The following is a 22,225-nucleotide window of genomic DNA, read 5'->3' on the forward strand; positions in this document are numbered from 1 at the left end:
TATTGCCCAATTGACTAGAAAATTATCCTGTGTGATCTCAGGCCAACCAATCCACCCCTGATAAATATCAAATTCCAGTTCAAATAATAACTTCATTGTCTTGTGATAGTACCTATAGATAGGCTATCGGTGTATTGTGTATTTACTCACATCCTATCACACTGCCAGTGGCGGGTGTATAGGCATGGAGGCTTGAAGTACTGAGTGATTTTAAACCCCCCCCCCCCGACGATGAAAAATAAGATGAAAGCCATAAATTTCAACTAACCAACTTACCTAGTAAAAATATTAATGTAGGTATCTCTCTCCTGCAATTACACCCCATAGATGATAATGCTAGTGGCTTATTTTTGTGTACAAATACGAAAGTGTCTGTTTGTGTGGTTATGTTATAGGACCCTTTGATATTAATAGTTGCAGGTTTTTTTTAATGTTTAATGTCTAATATTGTATAGATACTCAATTTGTGAGAAATACTGATCTCATAAATAATTTAGTAATTTATGGTATTAACTGGTTTGAATTGTTTCGACGGCCCGTTTAAAATCTTCTGACGAATCGATCGTGGCATGTGCGTTAAAGAAAATCCCCGATGCACATTAGGTACCTATAGATCCAAAAGTATACATAATTAATTGTCCGCTGAGTGAGAGCACCACAATATGCTAACATTTGACTTATATGTACTTAATTCAATACTTTTATATTGGGATGAGCTTAGTTCTAAATTCGAACACCTGCCACCTTATGATGGAATATCTATAACACTCCTACTGTCTTAAAGAGTCGGAGCTAGGTACACTATTTGCAAGGGTATTGATAAATACCTACCTCGGTATGGCTCCATAGCTGCCATAGTCAAGTGCAGCGTGGATCTTCTTTCCCATGAAATGTAACTACCAAATATGATAAATCTTCTTCTAGGAGAAACTCTGTCGTTTTCTTATAAAAATAACTAAAGCCAATTGTTACAGAAAATAATACGAAAGTTTGATTCTATTTTTTCATTTCATGTGTTTAGGCATCGTTTCTGCATCCAACAATGCTAAAAATATCAATAAAATTTTTGCAGTCTATGTGTTGGTCCTAGCTGTAGTGCAAAGGCCCTGCATGATTTTCTTTGTTTTCTTGTCAGTAGTCCTCCTCATTATAACAATTAATTTTATCATGAAAAAATGAGGACAAGTAGTAAAATAACAAATTACTGTATCCGCTGTAAACGTATAAGCACTATTATATTATATTTACAAACACTAGCTGATAAACTATTTTGTAACGAGTCCCTGGGTCACATCATTTTTGTATTCAAAGAGTGGCACGTCGATTTGATTACAGTGTGACCATAGGACAAATATTTGTTATATGGGGCCATGGGGGTGAGATTAGACCATAGCCATTAATTATTAATAAGTACATAAATATAACTACACATTACGTTCGTATACAAAATATATAACGGTAAGAGACAGTATTTTTACCGTCAGACATTTTTTGTTGATACACTTTATTAAGTAATACGGCCACAATACGGGTAGATAGATACCTACCTAATATATTTAGAATAGTCACAACTTTCACCCTTTTTATAAAATATATATAATATCTTCATTTAATGGTCTCATTTTACCCCGTGTGTTGTGACATTTTGAACTAGGTAGGAATTTATTTTATCTATAACAATCCCAAACCATTGGGAATGGAAAACGAAATAAAAAACACGAAAACGAAATCGACTGATTTGTCGCAAAAATCTGTTACACTCATTTGTCATCGTTTAAATAAGGCCAAGTAAACTATGTTTTATTATTTTTGACGAGGCGATTTTGACAGGAAACTGATTATAAATTATTTTTATATCCCGGCAACTCTTGTCACTGACAGTAATTTGGGTCGATTATGTCATGGCGGGTTGTGTATATACGGCTCCTAGGATATAACGCTTTTTTGTGATATTGTTCGTCAATGAATGATTTATGTGGTTATTTACCTGTTGCTCTTTATATTTAGTGTCAAAGATATAATTCATAAGTTATCTCAAATGCTGAAACACTTGCAAATGGGCCTTCGCACGTTCATGGTTTTAGCATCTAAAGTATGGAGTTGTTTTTGTTATATGTTCAAGAAACAGTATAGAGCTGTAAGTAAAGATTTCACGAAATGCATCGATTGTTTAATTCGTCGGATATGCTCTGTTGTTCAATTTCGCATTACATTTTCATAACATAACCGCGTGCTTGTTTCTATTTTCAGGTAGCACAGCATCAATCTGTCAAATATGAAATCTATCCACTGTCGCCAGTGTCTCGACACAGGCTAAGTACGTATCAATTTATCTCACAATATCTTTAATCAGCATAATTATGCGCTGTGTAATTCACCTTGTATCATATTTTTCTCAAAAAAAGTACATTTTTCAACAAACGGTTTTATGCCGAAAATGCTCATATTTAGACGCCGAAATTGTTAAAACGCATGTCAGATACATTTAATCAACGATTTAAATGTTTTTTTTTATAAGAAATACACGGTTTAATGTTTGTATTTTCATTAATCACACCCAAGTTCGAGACATTGTGATAGAGCTGACGTTTAGCTGGATATTCGTATGCGAAATTACAACTTTACTATCAACCATTGAATGTAGTTATAGACTGCTGGTATTTATCCTCATAACTTCAGGTTTTAGTCAAGATAAGGTAATTTGGTACTAGTCGGTTATGTGGAATACAGCGGAAAACACATTTTGAAAATAGCCGATATACTGGATTATTTGTTAGGTTAACCTAACCTAATCCAACCTAACCTAAATTAATCCAAAAAAATAAATAATCCAGTATATTGGGTATTTTCAAAATGTGTTTGCCGCTGTATTACACATAAATGACTTGTACCGGTAATTTTATAGTAAGTACTCCATATCGTTTTTGTGATCGAGGTCTTTTGAGAACTAAACCCTAACATACGGTAACCCAAAAATTAGTAGGTTGTGGTTTGGTATTTGTCTCAAAACACCTTAGCCAAAATGATGACATGGAGTAGGTACTAGAGGTGAGTTGGAAATACTGTCACAAGTTTGTGTACTTAAGTTTTGGATGAAACTACCCATACTAAGTATTTGTTGCCCAATAAACTTGTTTCAAGAAACTTGAAACGTATTAGATGTTCGAATTCGAACGCATTCGATAATATCTGCGCCGTGACTCGCTATTCAGCGCTATTGATAATAAATGCGCGCGAGCGAGATATCATGATACACGTATGTCATTGTTCTCCCTTTCTCCTCTGTTGTAAAGTTGGTATAGTGAAGGACAGAAATGGTCACGTGTTCGTTTTATAGGATACTTTTGAGTTCGCCTTAGGGTTTTAGGTTTCAGAGTTTTTGGTTTCAGTTGAGTATGAAACTTTATCGAGTCCAGGAGTTCGACGCATGGTATGAGATCTCGCCGACCGCTAGCTAGTTCGTAGTCTTGCCACGTATGAAATCATCGCCTCGGCGTCGCGACTCGCGTATGTTTAGTATGCAACGGGTTTTAATTTTAGTTTTAGTTGAGTAAGACATTTACATCGAATTGACGTCAGTCGCAAGCCGGAATAACGGAGTTCTGATAACGCTAACTGACTACGCGTTTATCTGGTTTCGTCACGTCAAGTTTCTCGATTTTTTAGTGTTATAATTGTAATTTGTAAACATAAACTGAATTCAAATTATATGCGTGATTGTATAAATGGATAACTACTGAAACATGAGTGACTAGCGCCACAGTTCCAGCTGTACCTGTCTCGAAAATGGGACATTTCAAAAAGCCGACGTATTTTTAACGATTCTATTAAAGCTGATATTTCAAATACTAGTAAGTATTTTGGAACAAGTTTAGATACCAAGTATTTTTTTATACTGGTAGTAAGTATACTTAGTCTTCAAAATCGACCAGTTTTCCCACCTCTAGTAGGTACCATAAAATTACCGATAAGGTACATAATTTTCTAAAACATGGCGTAACCTGATGTTTAAAATAACTGTTTTCTATCGAGACCAATCCTAATTATATAAAAGTGAAGCTGCAAATATATTACTCTTAAATTCTGCTGCAAATAATTTCGCTTTCCAGATTCATTTGTTCACATTTCACGGCTTACTGTGAGAAAAACGCCTTACATTATTTAATTTTGGAAGTGTAAAACAAGATTTTTATAATGAATGGCAAACCAAAAAATGGTAAATAACAGTAATTCATACATAAGAATGGCAAAGACACCTTCTTGTTTAGGCGGCCTTGTTTCAACTCTGTTGAGTCATAAAATATTAATTATTCGAAGACTACATAGAATAAAATTTTCCAGAATCACCATCATGTATGTTATTGCAATACAAAAACTATGAACTATAGTTGAAAGTGACATGTGGGTCCAGTCACTACGAATTCGGTGTGCTTGCGTGATGGCGGAAACCATTTGAGCTGTGTTTGGGTGACTTTTGATTTTGTTGTTAGCGTCAACGGTGGTTTTCCCAATGCTTCTATTCATTATATACTCAAAACTGATGTGATTATATTGTTTTGTAGGTTTGGTGAAACGGAAAATGCTGGTGCTAGACTTAGATGAGACGCTCATCCATTCTCACCACGACGCCATGCAGCGGCCAACGGTGAAGCCGGGAACGCCGCCCGATTTCATTCTCAAAGTGACGATCGACAAGCATCCTGTCAGATTCTTTGTACATAAACGTCCACATGTTGACTATTTCTTGGACACCGTAAGTAACGGAATGATTATTTCTTCAGTAGTTATGCCGGAAGATGCCCTCTTTAGTGGCCTTCCAACTAAAAAAATAATATCACATTTTATTTTATTAAATTTGATATAGCTACTTTAATTCATTAGGTTAAATAGTTGTTCCAATGCAGAGAACGCACTTTATAATGTGGAATTATTGGAATATTTGACATATATATGACCTTCCCATACTGCTCTTCCCCCGTTTTCAGGGCTTGAAAGACAATGGCCGCGCGGCTTAAGCGTCGGACTATAGCGCCGTGGGTCCCAGGTTCGAATCCTGGGTCTGGCAAGTACACATATTGTTTTTCAATTTGAGTATGGACCTAATAGGTTGAGCAAGTGGCTGACATCCATTTCTCGTAAAAACAAAATCTGTTAATACAAAAACCTTCACTCTGTGGACGCCCATATGATCCTATTAGGATCGGACATGGTCGAAAGAAAAAGAAGAAAAGAAAAGAATTTAAAATTTAGATACAGTGGATCCCCGATCTACCGTTCTCGCATAAATCGTTTTCCCGCACGGATCTTTCATTTTTGATAGTCCCGCCAAACACCCATAAAAACAATGTTAAATAATCCCGCATTAACCGTTCCCCGATTTATCATTTTCCTCGATCTATCGTCTAAATATTATGGTCCCGTCACAAATATTATCCCGATTGACCATTTTTGTTGAATATTTTTCATTTCGCTTACGTAGAATTGTTTATGATACATACAGACCTTTCAGTCGCGTAGCTTTGTTTGCACAGGTCAGTCGGCGCTCAGTCTCGCCAGACCTTTCCGTCGCGTCGCTTTGTTTGCCCATGTTGGTCGGCGCTCAGGCTTGCCTCATATCACGAAAGTCGCGACTAAAATGCCCCTAGCTGAGAAACGAGTTTAAAAAAAAAAAATTATATATCCTGCATTTATCATTTTTTTAGGGTCCCTTGAAAACTGTAGAATCGGTTTCACTGTATTTACTTAATTTTTACTGTCTCGAAGAAAAGTTATTTTGGATTTATGAGGCTTACTTATAAGATTATATTGTCTAATACCATCAACCCATGATGAGGGGTCAACTATTTTTATTGGATTGGCTTAAAGGTCAATGTTTACATTTATACATATATACTATATGACTAAATTATACAGAATTTACACAATTATTCACGTTTGTAAACAACGTATTCTTATCTCCAGTTATCAGTCGTTTACAATAATTGATGGCTCGTTATTTTCAAGAATGATATACATATTATCTATCGTTATGTATTATATTTTATTGTGTATTTGACATACCGTCCTTGCGCTTTCAAAACTGACTATGGTTATAAAGGAATTATTATAAAATATTTGGTGCAAAAACCCTATTTTGTGAAATTTATGCACATAGCCGATTTTGAAGGCGCAACGACGATATGTAAACATTCTAAATTGAAAACGCATTATTTCGATATCCACTCATATTAGAAAAGAGTTAAAAAACCAATGGTCGCAAATACTGTAACTTCATTTTTGCATACTATCCACCCATTTTATAGAAGATTTAGAAAAAAAAAATATCTCCCATCTTTTGTCACTTATATTATACGTTTGTAATATTATGACAATTCATTCTCTAATGTCAAAAGTCTCATTTTTTAAACATATTTTTGTTTATTAATTGCTCGGGATTTTAAAACCCAACTTGGGTGTCACAACTGTCACTCTGACGTTTAATCGTTTGTTTACGTAAGGAGTTGCAAATGGCCGACAATAATAAATTCATTGCCTAGGCAACGAAACAATTCTACCATTAAAACTCGCGTTTGTATACAACTGACTGATTCGCAGCTAACTTCATACTGTCGCGCACTTTCGTAACTGTGTGCACGCGCAGCTCTCAATTTCACTCTCTACCAAACGCCCCAAAAGAAGTATAACTTAAAAAAACTACGTTCATTTGTATGGTAATTACATTATAAATTGGGTTCTGCACAAACATGAGAGTAAGTTTTCAATTTAATTTTTTTGTAAATTTATTAGCAATAACTCGTCATCTAGTATTTGTGACAGTTTTGATGTGATTACTACCTTGATTGGAGTTATCACGGTCTTGACTACTACGAATTTTACCAAATCATAAAACGAGAGCTGTTATCGGTGATAAACAAAAATATTGTTTTTCAGTTTAATATTTTGCTAAAATAATAAAGTTTGTTAAAAATGAATTGAAGTTAAATTATTCATTTTCATATAATATACTGTTTCCTTCAACATCGTTGGTCATTTCCACATTAACAATGTTGATGTGTGCAGTAAGTTTATTTATCAATACTTTCAGATAGCTTTTCCCTGTATACATCCAATATACCACAGTTATCGTTTCACTGACCTCGTTGATTGAATAAAGGACAATGGAGTTACTATCTGTAAACTTCATAAATACTTTATCATAGAATTTCCAAAGCATCGATAGAAAATTGTTATTCATAAACATTGAGCAAGCATTTTTTTGTCTTATCAGTAAGTGTGTAAATATATCCCGAAATTACTTATGTTTATGTTTTGGATATATTTATAGCTGTATAACGTACTATAAGTTGTGTGCCGCACAATCAATTCCTACACTCTCTCGACTCTATGAAAAAAAAATATTACCTGACAATCTAAATTCAATACGCACAATGAGTATTATTATTATTAATACCCCGTTTACACGTGCATAGATTTACTGCTGACAGTACGCATTATTGCGGCCATAACAAGAAAATGTATGGGTAAACATGCAAGCTTGCATGCATGAATTAAATAAGTTTGGAAGCTTCTGAATTTTTATGCGACAGTAGGATTTTTTCGATCTGCGCCTGAGCGGCAGAACGATAGTGGCGAACCTGCCGGCAAAAAAATGAACTACGAACGAATTCTCAGGTTGACTGATTTTCACTACCTGTCAAATTGTACGAAATAGTACGATAAAATGCATCGCGTCTCTTTTACTCTTAAAGAATGAATTGGAGAGACAGTCAGCACTTTTATGTGTAAACGGTTATTGTTTAAATACTCACTATTGCTGCCGGTAAATGCATGCACATGTACAGGCACTATTATGACGCTACACCCCGGTGTGGGCTACCGACATTTTCAACATTGTTCTCTATTATCTCTCCAGTTGGATACATCGAAAGCTGGCGGTCCCATATTTAATTTTTATATATTAAACCAGCCATGCACGAACCACGACCCGTGGGCCGCATGCGGTCTAAAGTGACATGTGCTTCATTACCAAATTTTTTATTGAATATATACTAAGTTCTATCGTGCAAATACATATGTACGTAATGCAGAGTGGAAAGTGATTGGAGTAGCTGATATGTAACTATTAAATTTATAATAATAGAATGTATGTCTCAGAAAAACAATGTATTATATAAACATTTTAGGAAATCTAATAAGCTTTAATTTTGTATACAACAATATTTTTGCTACGACCAACCGTTTTTGAGATATAAGTGAAAAACCAAAAAAATTTCCAAAATTTCGCGGTTGTGCCGATGTCAGCCGAATTAGCAAACTCGTTTTTTTCTCACTCTTTACCATATACAGAAGTAGAAAAAAAAATCTTCTACCCCACCTTTTGCAACCATAACGTATTTTTCAGTCCAATTTGACTGGACTAAAAATACACAATCAGAATTTTTCCCCGAAACAAGCATGGCATTCATAAACTACAAAAGAAGTTGTTTGTTGTAATGTAATGAACACCTACTTCACAAACCTTGGATTTTTTTTTCCAACCATATGCGTGGATACTTTTTCAATTTTGTCGGTGAAAACACCAATTAGGTAGGTACTTAGACACTTAACTATTATCATAAACGTAATCCGAACCCGGTAGCATCCTGTCTGGTCTGATTTTATTGCTTAGGGTCGAAATGTTTTTAAACGATCGACACATTAACAGTTTTGAGAAAATTTTTGACGATATTTTAGCTCGGTATATCCCATAAGGAGCTCGTTATAAAAGTGAATAAATGTATAGAGAAAATCATAAACTAAAATATCAATGAATGTTTCCTCGTTACATCCGAGATCTCGCTATATCCGTGATCGTAATAACCGAGATCGACTCTCTTGACAAGTTTATAAAGAAAACATCTGATTGTTAATACGCCTTGTTTACTTTATTATAGCCATCGATAAATAAATATTTTGAAGTACACTTTTGGATGTTTTTTTTATATTACTCCACTTTCAAACATTCTACATTCATACACATTTTCAGGAACCAATTACGTACGTAAGTCTTGGGCCGCCTGTAGTCATATTATGTAGTTCTGATTGTGTGTTTGCTTCGTTAGAATATTATGTTTTATGTTATTTTTCCCAAAGATAATCTTTCAGCCTCTGACATAGACAAGATTTTTTTAATTACTTACCTATCCGTTCATTACAGTCCACCATACAATTAATCGTGGGGAAAGCATTCATGTCAGTTATTTCTTGTCACTGGAAGGATTGATGTTATAACTTTTTACTTATAGTCATGACTCAAGTGAATTGGGAATTGAAATCGCTTAGGGCTCATTTACATTGACCGAGTTTACCAGCTGCTAGTCGGCGAGTTTAAAAGTGGGCGAGTCAGCTAGTGCGATAGTGAAGATGACACACAAAACTTTCCATTCGCTCAGAAACCAACAAGCTAGCGAGTTGAAACCATTTGTTGTTTCTTTAACTTACTCGTGCTCACAGCTAGTTCACAAGCAACTATGATGACATTCGACCATGTCCGATCCTGATAGGATCATACGGGCCTCCACAGAGTGGAGGTTTGTATTGACAGATTTTGTTTTTTACGAGAAATGGATGTCAGCCACTTGCTCAACCTATTAGGTCCATACCCTGACACACACAAATTGAAAAACAATATGTGTACTTGCCAGACCCAGGATTCGAACCTGGGACCCACGGCTTTATAGTCCAACGCTTATGCCGCGCGGCCACCGTGGGCGTTAATGATGACATACAGCTAGTTTACTAGCTAACAAGCCCATACGCCAGCGAGTAAAGTAGCCCAGCTTTCAACTCTTCTCGTAGATTGTTTTAAATCTGCTTGTTAGCTAGTTAGATGATTACACTGGGTGAGTTTACAAGCAGATAGTAAATTCGCCGGCATGTAGCTTGTAATCTCGCTCAATGTCATTGAGGCGTTAAAGCTGTAGGCAAATCGGACATATTATAAAGTTATTAATAAAAATATAATAATTTATTGTTGCAGGTCTCACAATGGTATGACCTTGTGGTGTTTACGGCGTCAATGGAGATATATGGTGCAGCTGTGGCTGACAAACTTGACGATGGAAGGGGAGTCTTAAGACAGCGATATTATAGGTATTTTTAGTCACATGTCTAATTATTGTTACGTGTGTTGATTTCCTTTTTTTTTTGGTTAATATATTTTATGAATGAATAAAATTTAATTGGATTCGGGTCTTTTGACGAATAATAAAAAAGTGATTTGTTTTGAATAAAAAACCAATTATATGAAATAGCTCTACATGTGTCCGAGAATGGAGAGCAAAACAATAAGTTTCACATTTGCCGCATGTGATTACTACACATACCAGTGGCGAAGGGTAACTTTTGGAAAGAGGTAGGCTGTGGAGATATGATAAAAAGAGCACACTTGTCAGGTATACTTACGAGAATAGTACGATATTTACTACTAATGAATAGGCACACACTAATAAATGATAACGACACACTAATTCAATGAAACTTCAAAAACTCATTGACGACATAAAAATGAGCGATGTGTTTAAATTACGTATTTTTCAAAACATGTATACCCATCAAAAATCATTAGATAAAATTTATTTTTATTTTTAAAAACAATCTATACTTACTTATTTATTAATATTCGATTAAACGCCGTTGAAATTATTTTTTTAATTATCTAATTATTAATGATTTTGGACAAAGTGCGCAGTCGTGACAACAATATTATGCGCGAATGTTTTAGGCTCTGCGAAAGGAGCTTGCCTCATTTCGTACAAATCAGCAGACTTGCTGAGGTTACGAGACGTAAAGTCCATACAAAAAAAATTCAGAATTATTCCAAACATAATCGGAAATTTATTTACGTCGAGAAGTTGCGGCATTTATTATTTAATTTACGGCGCGGCGCGCTGTGGTTTTTTTTAATACCTTTGCAGTTGTTTTGTAAACTGTGTAATACTGTAATACATTCCTACATATGCGATCTCGTTGGCAAAATAAATTATTTTTATATAACATAAAATAATGAAGTGATTAAGTATATAAATATCTCAATAAGCATTTAAAAAATATTTTTCTTAAGAAGGTAGGCTTTAAATAATCGCATAGTATGGAGTCTTCGCCACTGACACATACTGATTTTTTTTAAATCTAGTAACGGGTTCAATCACCTCGTTTTCCAATCTTGACAAAAAGTTTTCTTAAAATATTATATTGCTTAATAATATTTTTGCTGACATGTTTGTTTCTTTGAAATGTAAACAATAAAAATGATGTATAAAGCTGGAAATAGTTGATTCATAAAAGTATCAAATTCTTTAGATGGAATGTTGTGTAACAGTCAATTTTTGTATTTGTTTCCAGGCAGCACTGCACGCCCGACTTGGGTACCTACACAAAGGACCTGTCTTCCATATGCAATGATCTCAATAGAATATTTATCCTTGACAATTCTCCGGGTGCATATAGGGGGTATCCGGGTAAGCTTTTATCATATTCGTTATTATATGGCTATTCAACTATATTATTGTAAAATTTAAATTATTAAATTTCACGTACACCGTTCACACCTTTCATCCACATTCAATCAGACATAGTGATTAGGGTGCATTAATTTTGATAATGCAGTCGAACTTGGTTATTATGAGGAAGATGGGACCAACTGAATTTGCTCATTATAAGCATTACTCGTTATATAACATTTTTCGCGCCACGTTCTATTTAAGCATAGAACATAAAAAATCTGAAAACCATCGTAAAAATCCCCTAAACAAGCATGGCATTCATAAACTACAAAAGAAGTTGTTTATTGTAATGAAATGCTGAGGTGTCGGCGCTGGTAGGTACCCATTGACTTCACAAAGCTTGGATTTTTTACATGCAATTTCAACCATATGCGTGGATACTTTTTTCAATTTTGTCGGCGAAAACACCAATCCCGGCGGCATCGGTCTAGTTAACTGCCCAGTTGGATTTTATTGCTTAAAATGTCAACGAATGTTTCCGCATTACATCCGAGATCTCGCCATTTCCGTGATCGTAATAACCAAGTTCGACTGTAGTTAACGCTCAGACAAATGAGTGACGTCCCTGATGAGTATGAATTATCGTAGTGATGTTTTCTTTTATAAAATTTTAAGGAGTGCAGTGCTATTGTATGGTGTTGAGGCAGGCGCCACTGGTCAGAACACGAAACATCTTTTGTAAACAAATATTTTTAAAGTCTGAATAGATAATTATCATTTTTATTTCATTCAGAAATTGATTAAGAAATTGCGATTAAAAAAAGTGCAGTCTGCGAATGCTCTCAACAGTTTTTTTTTAAATTGTAAATTTATCTATAAATAAAAAAATATTTTTTTAAATCTCATATTTTTACAACACTTTTCACCAGTAAGGAGTAAATTTCAGTATGTTTTCACAGAGATATTAATTATATATCTATGGGTTAATAATGCACATTATATTGTATGTCCAGTTTTCACCGAAATTCAGTTATTATGCACAAAATACCCATCTGTGTCATGTTAATAGTATAAATCCAAATAGGGTACTTATTTATGAAGGTATTGTCTCTTTAAAATGCAGTTTATCAAAATGTACAAAAAACTGGACACACCACATCGGTGCACTAACCCATCAGTATATCAAACTCTCCGATTGCCCGCGTTTGAGATCATTGTGTGTTGATTGTTGTTTGCAGATAACGCGATACCCATAAAGTCGTGGTTCTCGGATCCGCTGGACATCGCGCTGCTGAACCTGCTGCCGATGTTGGACGCGCTGCGCTTCACGCACGACGTTCGCTCCGTGCTCAGCCGCAACCTTCATCTGCAGAGGATCTGTTAGCACTCCACCTGCCCGCCTGCCCGACATAGTAACTGCCACTATCTACTACCTCTTAATGTCATGCTCCATTTGCCAAGAGTAATTTTCTTGCGTCATTCTTTATCAGATGTCCATCACCAGGGTGTTCTTTCTCGTCTACTACCCAGAACAGTTTGGGGGAGCTGTACTTATACCGATCACGGAGGTTATTGTGCAGCTTCTTTAATTAAGAAAAATAGTTAGGTATCAAAAATCACTTTAAAGCATGTGCCATTTATTTCCTTAGATTTATTTTGGGTGAATTCTGTTCTGGCATTAAAGCCTTTCTAACCAATCAGCAATCCGTATTTCTTACATTGTTATGATGGATTGCACATCTCAAGAAGGAGACAGAATGAGTTTTATAGAATTCATTCATCATCGGCACTACAACCCAATGTGGGTCTTGGCCGCCTCCAGGAGACGTCTCCACTCCCATCTGTCTGCCGCAAGCTCCCTCCATCGCCTTAGTCTCAGGGATGCTGTGTCTCTTTCTATACAGTCCAGCCACCGCAGTCTAGGTCTCCCGACCCTCCTTTTCCCTTCTGGTTTGTTGAAGAGAAGCCTCTTTGGTGGTTGGATGTCCTACATCCTTGAGACATGGCCTGCCCAACGAAGTCATCCCACTTTCACATGTGAGACTACAGGGGGATCTTCATACAACGCATATTGTTCATGGTTGTAGCACGTCGCCACGTGCCATCCTCCTCACATACAGCTCCGAAGACTCTTCTTAATATCTTTCTTTCAAAGATATCTAGCTTCCTCTCATCTTTTTTTGATAAAGCCCAGCATTCCGACCCATAGGTTAATATGGGTCTGATGAGGGTTTTGTATAACTTTATCTTAGTTTTCTTTAAGAGGAGTCTTGATCTGAAGTGTTTCTGTAAACCGTAGTAAGATTTGTTTGCCAGAGTAATCCTTCTGCTAACTTCTTGGCTGATGTCGTTTTGAGGGGTAATGCTTGATCCCAGATATTCCCAGTTTTATAGAATATATTTAAAAAATAATGCAAATCGACAATATCATTGAGGCCCTTCGCTCATGGAGAAACTAAAATACGACAAACTGGTTGCTGATGGAACTCATTGACTGGCCAATACCTGTGCTTCGCACACGGCGCTACTGAAACCCACTTGCAATAATAATATTATAACCTCAAACTGTCAAACCCATTGTCTTTCCTACTTCATTCTAAGCTTTTTCCGTAATATCTTTACGGTAATATTCTGGCAACCTGTAATTATACAGACAGGAGTATTTCTCAACTTCTGCCGCAAATTTTAACAGCTTAATGTCCGCATGTTTTTTCATTGAACTACACCTGGCGGCCGGGCGATTTTGCAAAAAATTCGCAAAAAATGGTCATTTCACTAAATTCACTATAACTTGTAAACCAATTGAGATATCTTAACCAAATTTGATTTGATGGCTTCCAGATACTTCGCCGCATAAATCAATGCAATTTGAGCAGTGGTTCTATATCTGTGGGTTGCATACTTATGTGGTTTAGTGAAAAAAACTTAAATCTACTAAAAGGTCTTTTTTTTAAATATGTAAAATCTACTTTTTCACATTGTTTTCTTTGCTTTTATGATCATAGGTGTGAGAATTTAATTGGATGAACTCTTTAAATACAATTGTAGAATACAAGTATTTTAGAAAATCATAAAAAAATATATTATAGATAATAACAAATTCCACCTATCATTTATGGGTTGATTGGTAAATACACAATTGCAACTTGTGTTTACGTCATCGATAGACCTATATTGAATCTGAAGATGCCGAAAGGTGAAACCCAGATGGTTAGAACGATTTAAACCACGAAAAAGTACACTATTCTCAAGAATTTAGCTGTAAATAGATTATTTTACTTGAAACCATATTTGTTTTGATGAGGAAGTGGAAAAACAAGGTTTTCCTACCCACACTGTATCTTTTGTGAGTATTATCTGCCCTCATAGACCCACAATAATATCTAATAAAAATATAAGAACGACGATAAAATCATGCTACAAACATTATCGAACAAAAATGATAATGTTATATCATATTATAAATCCCCAAAGTTTAAAAATCTCTGCTTCTCAAATCATCCCTGTTGCAGATTCGACCCCATCCCCATGTAAGTTTGTTTCCTTATTTTTTTCAGTCATTCTGAGAAATCATAGGTTCATATTACTCTTATTAGTAGGTATTAAAGAAATCTGGGTAGTGTCTTATAAGTTTTTATACAATCTATATAAGTAAATTGTATTCAGTCTTTTTGAACTATCGGTTAAAACGTCGCGAAAATTGCTCTTCTCATGCTAATCTTTTATGATTGTAATCTTCATATATAAATTTTATTTTTATTCACCTCAAAATAGGCGGAGGAGATGGAACATATTTAGAAAAATTTCAAAGAAATATTTTTTTATTTGTTTCGTAAACATATGTTCAGAACCCCTGCCACTAAGTTTGAATAGGTCATAATATTATCAACTTCCCTATAAACACGTCAATAATTGTTTTCGGTTATCATAATGACTCGGCACCATAAAAAAATGCCATATGGGCCCATTCATAAATGATAAATTATATATAACATAAATTCGTGAACATAAGTTGAGAACCGCTGTCACTAAGTTTGAACATGTCGTACTATTATCAACTTCCCTATAAACACGTCAATAATTGTTTTCGGTTATCTGACTCTGCACCATAAAAAATGCCATGTGGCCCATTCCATAAATCACTACGTATAGTGTAATAATAACCAATACTACGATATTTAGTCAAAGGCCCCAAGGTGCATTCCAGCATCCACTGCTTGTATGTATTGCGTATAATAAATATGTGTGAGAATTCACTCTCTCGCTAAGCAGAGACACAAACCAGCAAAATTTAAAAATACAAACATATTATTATGAAAATGCACGTGTTCTTCTCACACACGTTAGTCTACCATCTAGGATTAGTTTTACAAAACTATTTAGTAAAAATAATAGTTTATTTTTTGTTACATAATACGTTGATGTGTACACTACCATCTATCATCGATATTTGAAATCAAACTCAATTATAACCCAGTATTTTTTCAATAGAATGTAATGTATGACGTAGGACGCATATATGCGTCCACGGACAGCAAACAACGTACTTCAAGGACGCAAATACGAGTCCGCGGACATTAAGCTGTTAAATTAAAAATCAGTTCGCCCATCTTTAACTTTTGATGTCTTGACTTGTCTTATTGCTTGTTCGGTTCAGTTCAGTGCTACCAATTTTGGTAATAAAATATGATTTTTCATCGAATCTATTTATATTGGTACCACTGTTTTATGGGTGACTGGAAACTGAGAGACTGGTAGACTAGCAGACTAGCTTTTCGTGTCTCTCTGGTTTCGGTCTCAAACATTTTGAAACAGAGATTCCAGTCTTGCCGTCAGTGAGCCGCCATTGAATTATATTAGCTAGATAGATACTGGCTGGAATTTTAGTTTCAGTCTCGTCTTTGAGTATTCTCGTGAACGGAAAGGATAAAGGGAAATCATTTCTTTTTTGTTGTTATAAAAAATAGTGCTCTAGTTTTTCTCAAAACTTGATTTTTTGAGAATGTGATTTATGTCAGTGGGTTTGGTATTCATGATATATTCATGACTCCATACTAGGCGATTATTTAAAGCCTACCTTCTTAAGAAAAATATTTTTAATTTTATATTGACATATTAAATAATATAATCACATAATAATATATTCAATATGCCCAACGACATCTATCATATAATTTTACGATCTTTTCCACTATTTCAATAAGCACCATTTATGGCATGTCTCGAAGGTTTAAAAAAATAAGCGACATCTCGTTTCGTTTCACATATTGTATGGATTACGTTCGCGTGAATCGAAGACTTTTTTTATATGAAGTTTGTTTCTCATAATTTCAACACGTCTGCGGCGGCCCATTTAAATTGGTAAGCTATTTAAGGAACGCTTATATTTTACGTAAGTGCACATTTATTCAAAATAATTTATAAGATAATTTAAAAAAATAATTTCTATGGGATTCAATCACATATAAATATTGATTGTTGTTAAAAATAATAAATAATTTATCTCGTAATTTTTATTTGTCAGTTAGTTTATTCATAGACTAAGACAATTTATTCAGCCAATTATGTCAGTTGAAATCTGATATTGTATCTAAGTCTGTGTTTTAAAAAATAGAAATATTTCAAAATGTCTAGTTTACGGGTTAAATTATAAATTCTTATGGAACAGATTCACAACAACGGATATTTTCAATATATTTTGAGTGTATCTTGCGTTTATATTTAGGAAAATACATAATTCAAATTAATTGCTTAATTTTATACCATCAGTGAGCTTTTGAAATTTCATCGGTTTTTATGTACCTACCTATTCATCAGTAGTTATGTCGGATTATCTTCTTATTTCCCGTAAATACATTTAACAAATGTGCTTTCTCCACAGCCTACCTGTTTCCAAAAGTCACTCTTTGCCACTGATGTATGTTATGTGTGATATAAAATATTTTAGAGGACATAACATCGAATCATACTCAGTCTCAGGTCTAAGTTCAGGTTTCAATTATTTATTAATATTGTATACATACTAAAGCATAATATATCTTTATATAATTGCAAATGATAATATACAATAGTCAAAGCTCACCGACACACAACTGGTTTTTAGTAGGCAAGCGAAGGAGCCTTGGAGGTTTCAATGTGTCATCATTCTTGTCTATATAACACTTGACCTCCACTTACTCCATCTCGGAAGAAATTGCTATCTCCACTCCTTTCCGATTATTTTGGCCAAACATCTTCAAATCTCCCGTGGCACAGCACAACCGCAGATTGCAGTCTTGCTTGGTAGTTTCTCTCATATCATATTATATGGTAAATAATTATCTCATTTTTCTCTTCATTACAGGAGAGCAGGTGTGGTGACTTAAGAAGTCTCATCATCAGTCAACACGGTGCAAAGAAGTGAAATGAAGGCGGATGCAGACTTCTTAAACGGTTTATCCTCGCGCAGAGTCAGCGTCCGATCACCCTGCGCCTGCACCATCCGCTCGTCAGACAGTAGATGTTAAACAATTCAGTGTGATCTTTCGCTGCTTAGGTTATCTCCGGGCAGGAGACTCGCTAAAGAAACATTTAAGACTCTAACTTAATTAATTTGTGGCTCGTGACATGTATTCATAAGGGAGAGCGCTGTTCAAATGATTTTTTTATTATTCATTGTTTCATTTGGAAGATTGTCGCTTTGCAGAGTTTTCGTGGTAAAAGGGTATATCTAAATTGAAAGGCTTGGAATAAAATAATATCATCTATCATTTTGGTTTAAATCAAGTTGAGTACGCCATCTATGAAATTCACTAATAATTGTAAGCTTAATTGATTGTCAAAAAACCTGATTTAAAATTCGGCCGATAGAAGTGTTTTCAGACTATGGTTACCATCTTTTTATCCAAAGATATTTCTGCGAATATATATTCATGCAAAATAGTTTCAACCATAAATTGTCGACAGAATAAATACAATTGTGCACACAAGCAACTAAATTTTGCTAAACGAGTTTCGTAAATGATTTCTATGATTCTAATTGATCAAATTTAATATCCATATTTTGATTTATAGCTTAATTCTATATTATCTATGGTCACTATCACCGACAATGTTCAAAGGCTTAAATTTTAATGAGAGTAAAGTCGGCAGGATATGCAACCATGTCTATGTCTTAATCTACCCTTCTACCACTATTCTAGATCGCTGATATAAATGCTGATGTATTTTTAATAATCCAGGTGCTTAATTTTTTTTATTTAGTCAATGGTTTCCCAACCTTTTTTGAGTCAACACCCTTTTATAATAGCCATGTAACCAGCGACTCCGTGTCACATTTTTATAAAAATAGCCTTTTTTAATACGGCGTGACAAAAACACATTAAATATAATGAGAAAATTAAACCATACATCATGTTGATAGTCAACAATTCTATTTCTATTCACTTTACTAGCTTCTGTTTCTTAGTGTGGAACATTACACTTTTTCTAGTCTCTGGAAGATTTCTATGTTTCACCAATGTCAGTATGTTTTTTCAGCGTCTCACATGAATACACTACACACATAGATTTTAAACAAAATAAAAAATGCCTACATGCATTTCCGTCCGAAGAAGGTCCATATTCGAAAATCCGTTTTTCAAACAGTGACACCAATTAAAATTGAATTTTCTGTTATTTGGGTTGTGACCAATGGGTTGGGAATCCGAGATTCCGTGACTTCAAACTTATAACTACATTCATTCAACATACGCACTAGTATTAGATCGTGCTGTTTTTAATGTGAAAAAAATTAATTGTGTTTGATAAATTATAGAAAATCTGAATTTCCACCTTTATGATTTTTTGTTCCGATATGTATTACTAAAATGAGTCAAAGTGGTCGGCTGAATGCAGAACTATTCTAACTCACATTTGAAATTTTTTGCATAAGAGTTTTTTGAAACAGCCTACTTCAGTTATTTATTATTTATATAGACAAGTGTATGCACCATTTTTTTCATCAATCTTTTCTTTTTCATGGTCATACACATGGCTGAGGATCATAACCACTTTTTAATTTTTACCATTCTTTGAGCGACTTTCCGCCACTAAGACTTTCCATCCTTCTCGATCTTCCGCTTCTCGCAGGGCAGAATGAAAGGTGCCCCCAGGCAGCTCTTTCACTTGGTCGCTCCAGCGAGCAGACGCTCTTTCTCTGCTTCGCCTTTCCTGGAGGACACCCAAAACCACCAGTCTCTCCAGGATGTCCGGTCTACGCCAAACAATATGTCCAAAAAACTGCAGAATTCGTCTCAGACATATTGTCGAGAGCCGTTCCTTTATCTGCAGTCTCTGGATGATTGACTGGTTCGTTCTGTGCTCCGTCCAAGAAATACGAAGCATTCGGCGCCAACATCACATCTCAAAGGCATCAATTGCCTTCCGTTCCCTTGCCTTTAGGGTCCATGACTCGACTCCGTATAAAAATATAGAGAACACTGATGTTTGCACAAGCATCATTTTTGTGGCAATCGAAATTCCCCCATCTTTCCATATGGTGGTAAGACGTGTCATCGCATTTTTTGTAATCTGTGTGCGCCTTCTTATATCTGATTCACATCTGCCCTTTCCACTGATAGTCGATCCCAGATAACCAAACTCGGCCACTGTTTCTCAATAATCTTACTAAAATATGATGCATTCATTTATCCATAAAAATAATAAATAACTTCAGTAAGTTGTTTCAAAGAACTCTCTCGTAAAACAATCCAAATGTACGTTAGAATAGTTCTGCATTCAGTTGACGCAATGTTAATATGATATAATACATATTATGTAGATATATTTTGAATGTGTTACATTATTTTTTCTACAATTTACAGATGTGTTCTTTGTTATATTATGATTACAAACCTGGGGCTATGTTTTAGTGTTAGTGTGATAGTTCCTCTCCCTTAAATGATGCAGCGGAGATACTTCCTTATGATCTTAGATTACCGTATCTAAAGTTGACAAAATTTAAGTATTTGTAATTATTAAATTGTACCATTTTCATACATTTAATAGTCTAATGTAAATTTGTCAGGCGACTTAAAAGTCACCCAATATAATAATAAAAATATTTATAAGTACATGAATTTATAAAAAAAATATTACTTTAAAGATATGCACTTGTTTTTTTTCTTGCAAATGATTATTGCACTGTTTGAGAATATTTTAATTAAAACCGTTGTCATATTGTTTATCGAAATGCCGATTCTACAGTAAAACCTCGTTAATAAGAACACGGCTAATTAGAAATTCGGCGTAATTCGAAATTTTCATGAAAAAAAGTCCCTTGAACATTATTTTCATATAAAACCATACCTTTAATTCGAAATGATTTCAGAGTCCTGGCATAGAAAAATATTCAATAAATCGTAATAAAGTACACTATTTCATGAGCCAGTCATTGAAAATTGTGACAGACTTTTCTTAAAACATCATAAAGTAATAAAAATAATCCTAACATTTTATAACCCATTAACACATCAGTGGCACAACTGCACTCCACTCAAAGGAAAAACAATAACTCACATGTTTCAGGGCTGTATGTATTTATTTAATTGTTGATTGTTTATTGGATTTTCACATAGTTTTACTAGAGAACCAATACCAATCAATTGTGTTGACAAATTGAAAAAATAAAAAATATTTCGTATTTTTTTATAATTCTAGCTCAACACATATTTTAGTATTTGCACAGATTTTAATTTGAAAGAATTATATTGGAAATTTGGTAGGCACATCTATGATCGTAAACGAAATTAATGAAAATGAAAAAAAACATTCAAAATTTTAATGTTTTCCTATGCATTTCATATTTCGATTTTTTTTTCAATTTTCGGTCCCGTGGAATTCGTATTAACAAGGTTTTACTGCATATACAAATTTTCTCAATTGATTTTGTGTCATAGATAATTAATATTGAATGTTTTATCCGATCGCATCTGCTGTTTTTTTTAATTCAAAAATTTTGTCTATTAATTCTAAATTCAAATAATACGACAGTGTAATTTGTAATAAAATAAAATTTATATAGTTTTCTACCCGTCCGTTTAATAAAAGATACTTGTTCGCGTATGCGGCTGATCTGGTTCATTTGATTTCATGACACAAGTAGCCATTACTTGTAATGATTGTACAAATACGTTATAATATAATATTAGCGTGCTTACGCAACTATGTATTTATTATTAATGTGTATTTTCTGTTTGATCTCTCAGATTTTTTTACATTGTCATTAACATACCTATGTGTACTCACAATGAGGACAATAAATTTCTGTGTTTGTCAAAAGCAGAACAAAATATTTTATACATATCAGATAACATAACTACATTGGCAACACTACTTGAATGACACATTCTGATTTCATAAGAGATCCCTTGGTCATCAATTATATTTTATTATGATTTCAAATAATTTATTTTGTTGAAACGATTGAATACATAAGAAGATAAAATCCTCTCATACCATGATGTATTGTCGACAAAATCGTGTCTTAGTGATATTATTAATATCGCTACAGCCCGGTGTGGACCCTGACCACCTCAAACATCGCTTTCCACCGTCTCCTCTCCCTTGCCCTCGAATGCACTGAGGGTCTAGAAATCCTTTTCTACTCCGTTGTCCAGTGGTAGTAGGAGTCGGGTCTTTTTAATTTTACGATATCCAGTTCATCGCAGACACTGCACACTTGTTAATTAAACCAACGCTGTCATGCTCCATTCTCACGGATT

The 22,225-nt window shown here is 34.5% G+C and overlaps 1 protein-coding gene across 1 annotated transcript; it reads left to right on the plus strand.

The window, feature by feature from the left end:
- Positions 1–1,876: 1,876 nt before the first annotated feature.
- Positions 1,877–20,552, plus strand: Dd (CTD nuclear envelope phosphatase 1-like protein dullard). Its single transcript, XM_085944158.1, has 7 exons — positions 1,877–2,137; positions 2,251–2,317; positions 4,563–4,753; positions 10,019–10,131; positions 11,383–11,498; positions 12,722–12,895; positions 17,827–20,552. Exons 1-6 carry the CDS (start codon positions 1,967–1,969, stop codon positions 12,865–12,867), a joined length of 804 nt encoding a protein of 267 aa, XP_085800284.1. The 5' UTR covers positions 1,877–1,966; the 3' UTR covers positions 12,868–12,895; positions 17,827–20,552.
- The last annotated feature ends 1,673 nt before the right edge of the window (positions 20,553–22,225 follow it).

Source organism: Rhyacophila brunnea, unplaced genomic scaffold, assembly GCF_057557595.1.
Source record: "Rhyacophila brunnea isolate RB1 unplaced genomic scaffold, BYU_Rbru_1.0 scaffold_17, whole genome shotgun sequence".
In the NCBI taxonomy this organism is placed as follows: domain Eukaryota; kingdom Metazoa; phylum Arthropoda; class Insecta; order Trichoptera; family Rhyacophilidae; genus Rhyacophila; species Rhyacophila brunnea.

Excerpts from the sequence above, each read along its gene's own strand:
- Dd (XM_085944158.1), top strand. The coding sequence starts at position 1,967 with ATGATTTATGTGGTTATTTACCTGTTGCTCTTTATATTTAGTGTCAAA. Across the intron at positions 2,138-2,250 it reads TCAAGAAACAGTATAGAGCT|GTAGCACAGCATCAATCTGT; the intron begins GTAAGTAAAGAT and ends TTCTATTTTCAG. Across the intron at positions 4,754-10,018 it reads TTGACTATTTCTTGGACACC|GTCTCACAATGGTATGACCT; the intron begins GTAAGTAACGGA and ends TTATTGTTGCAG.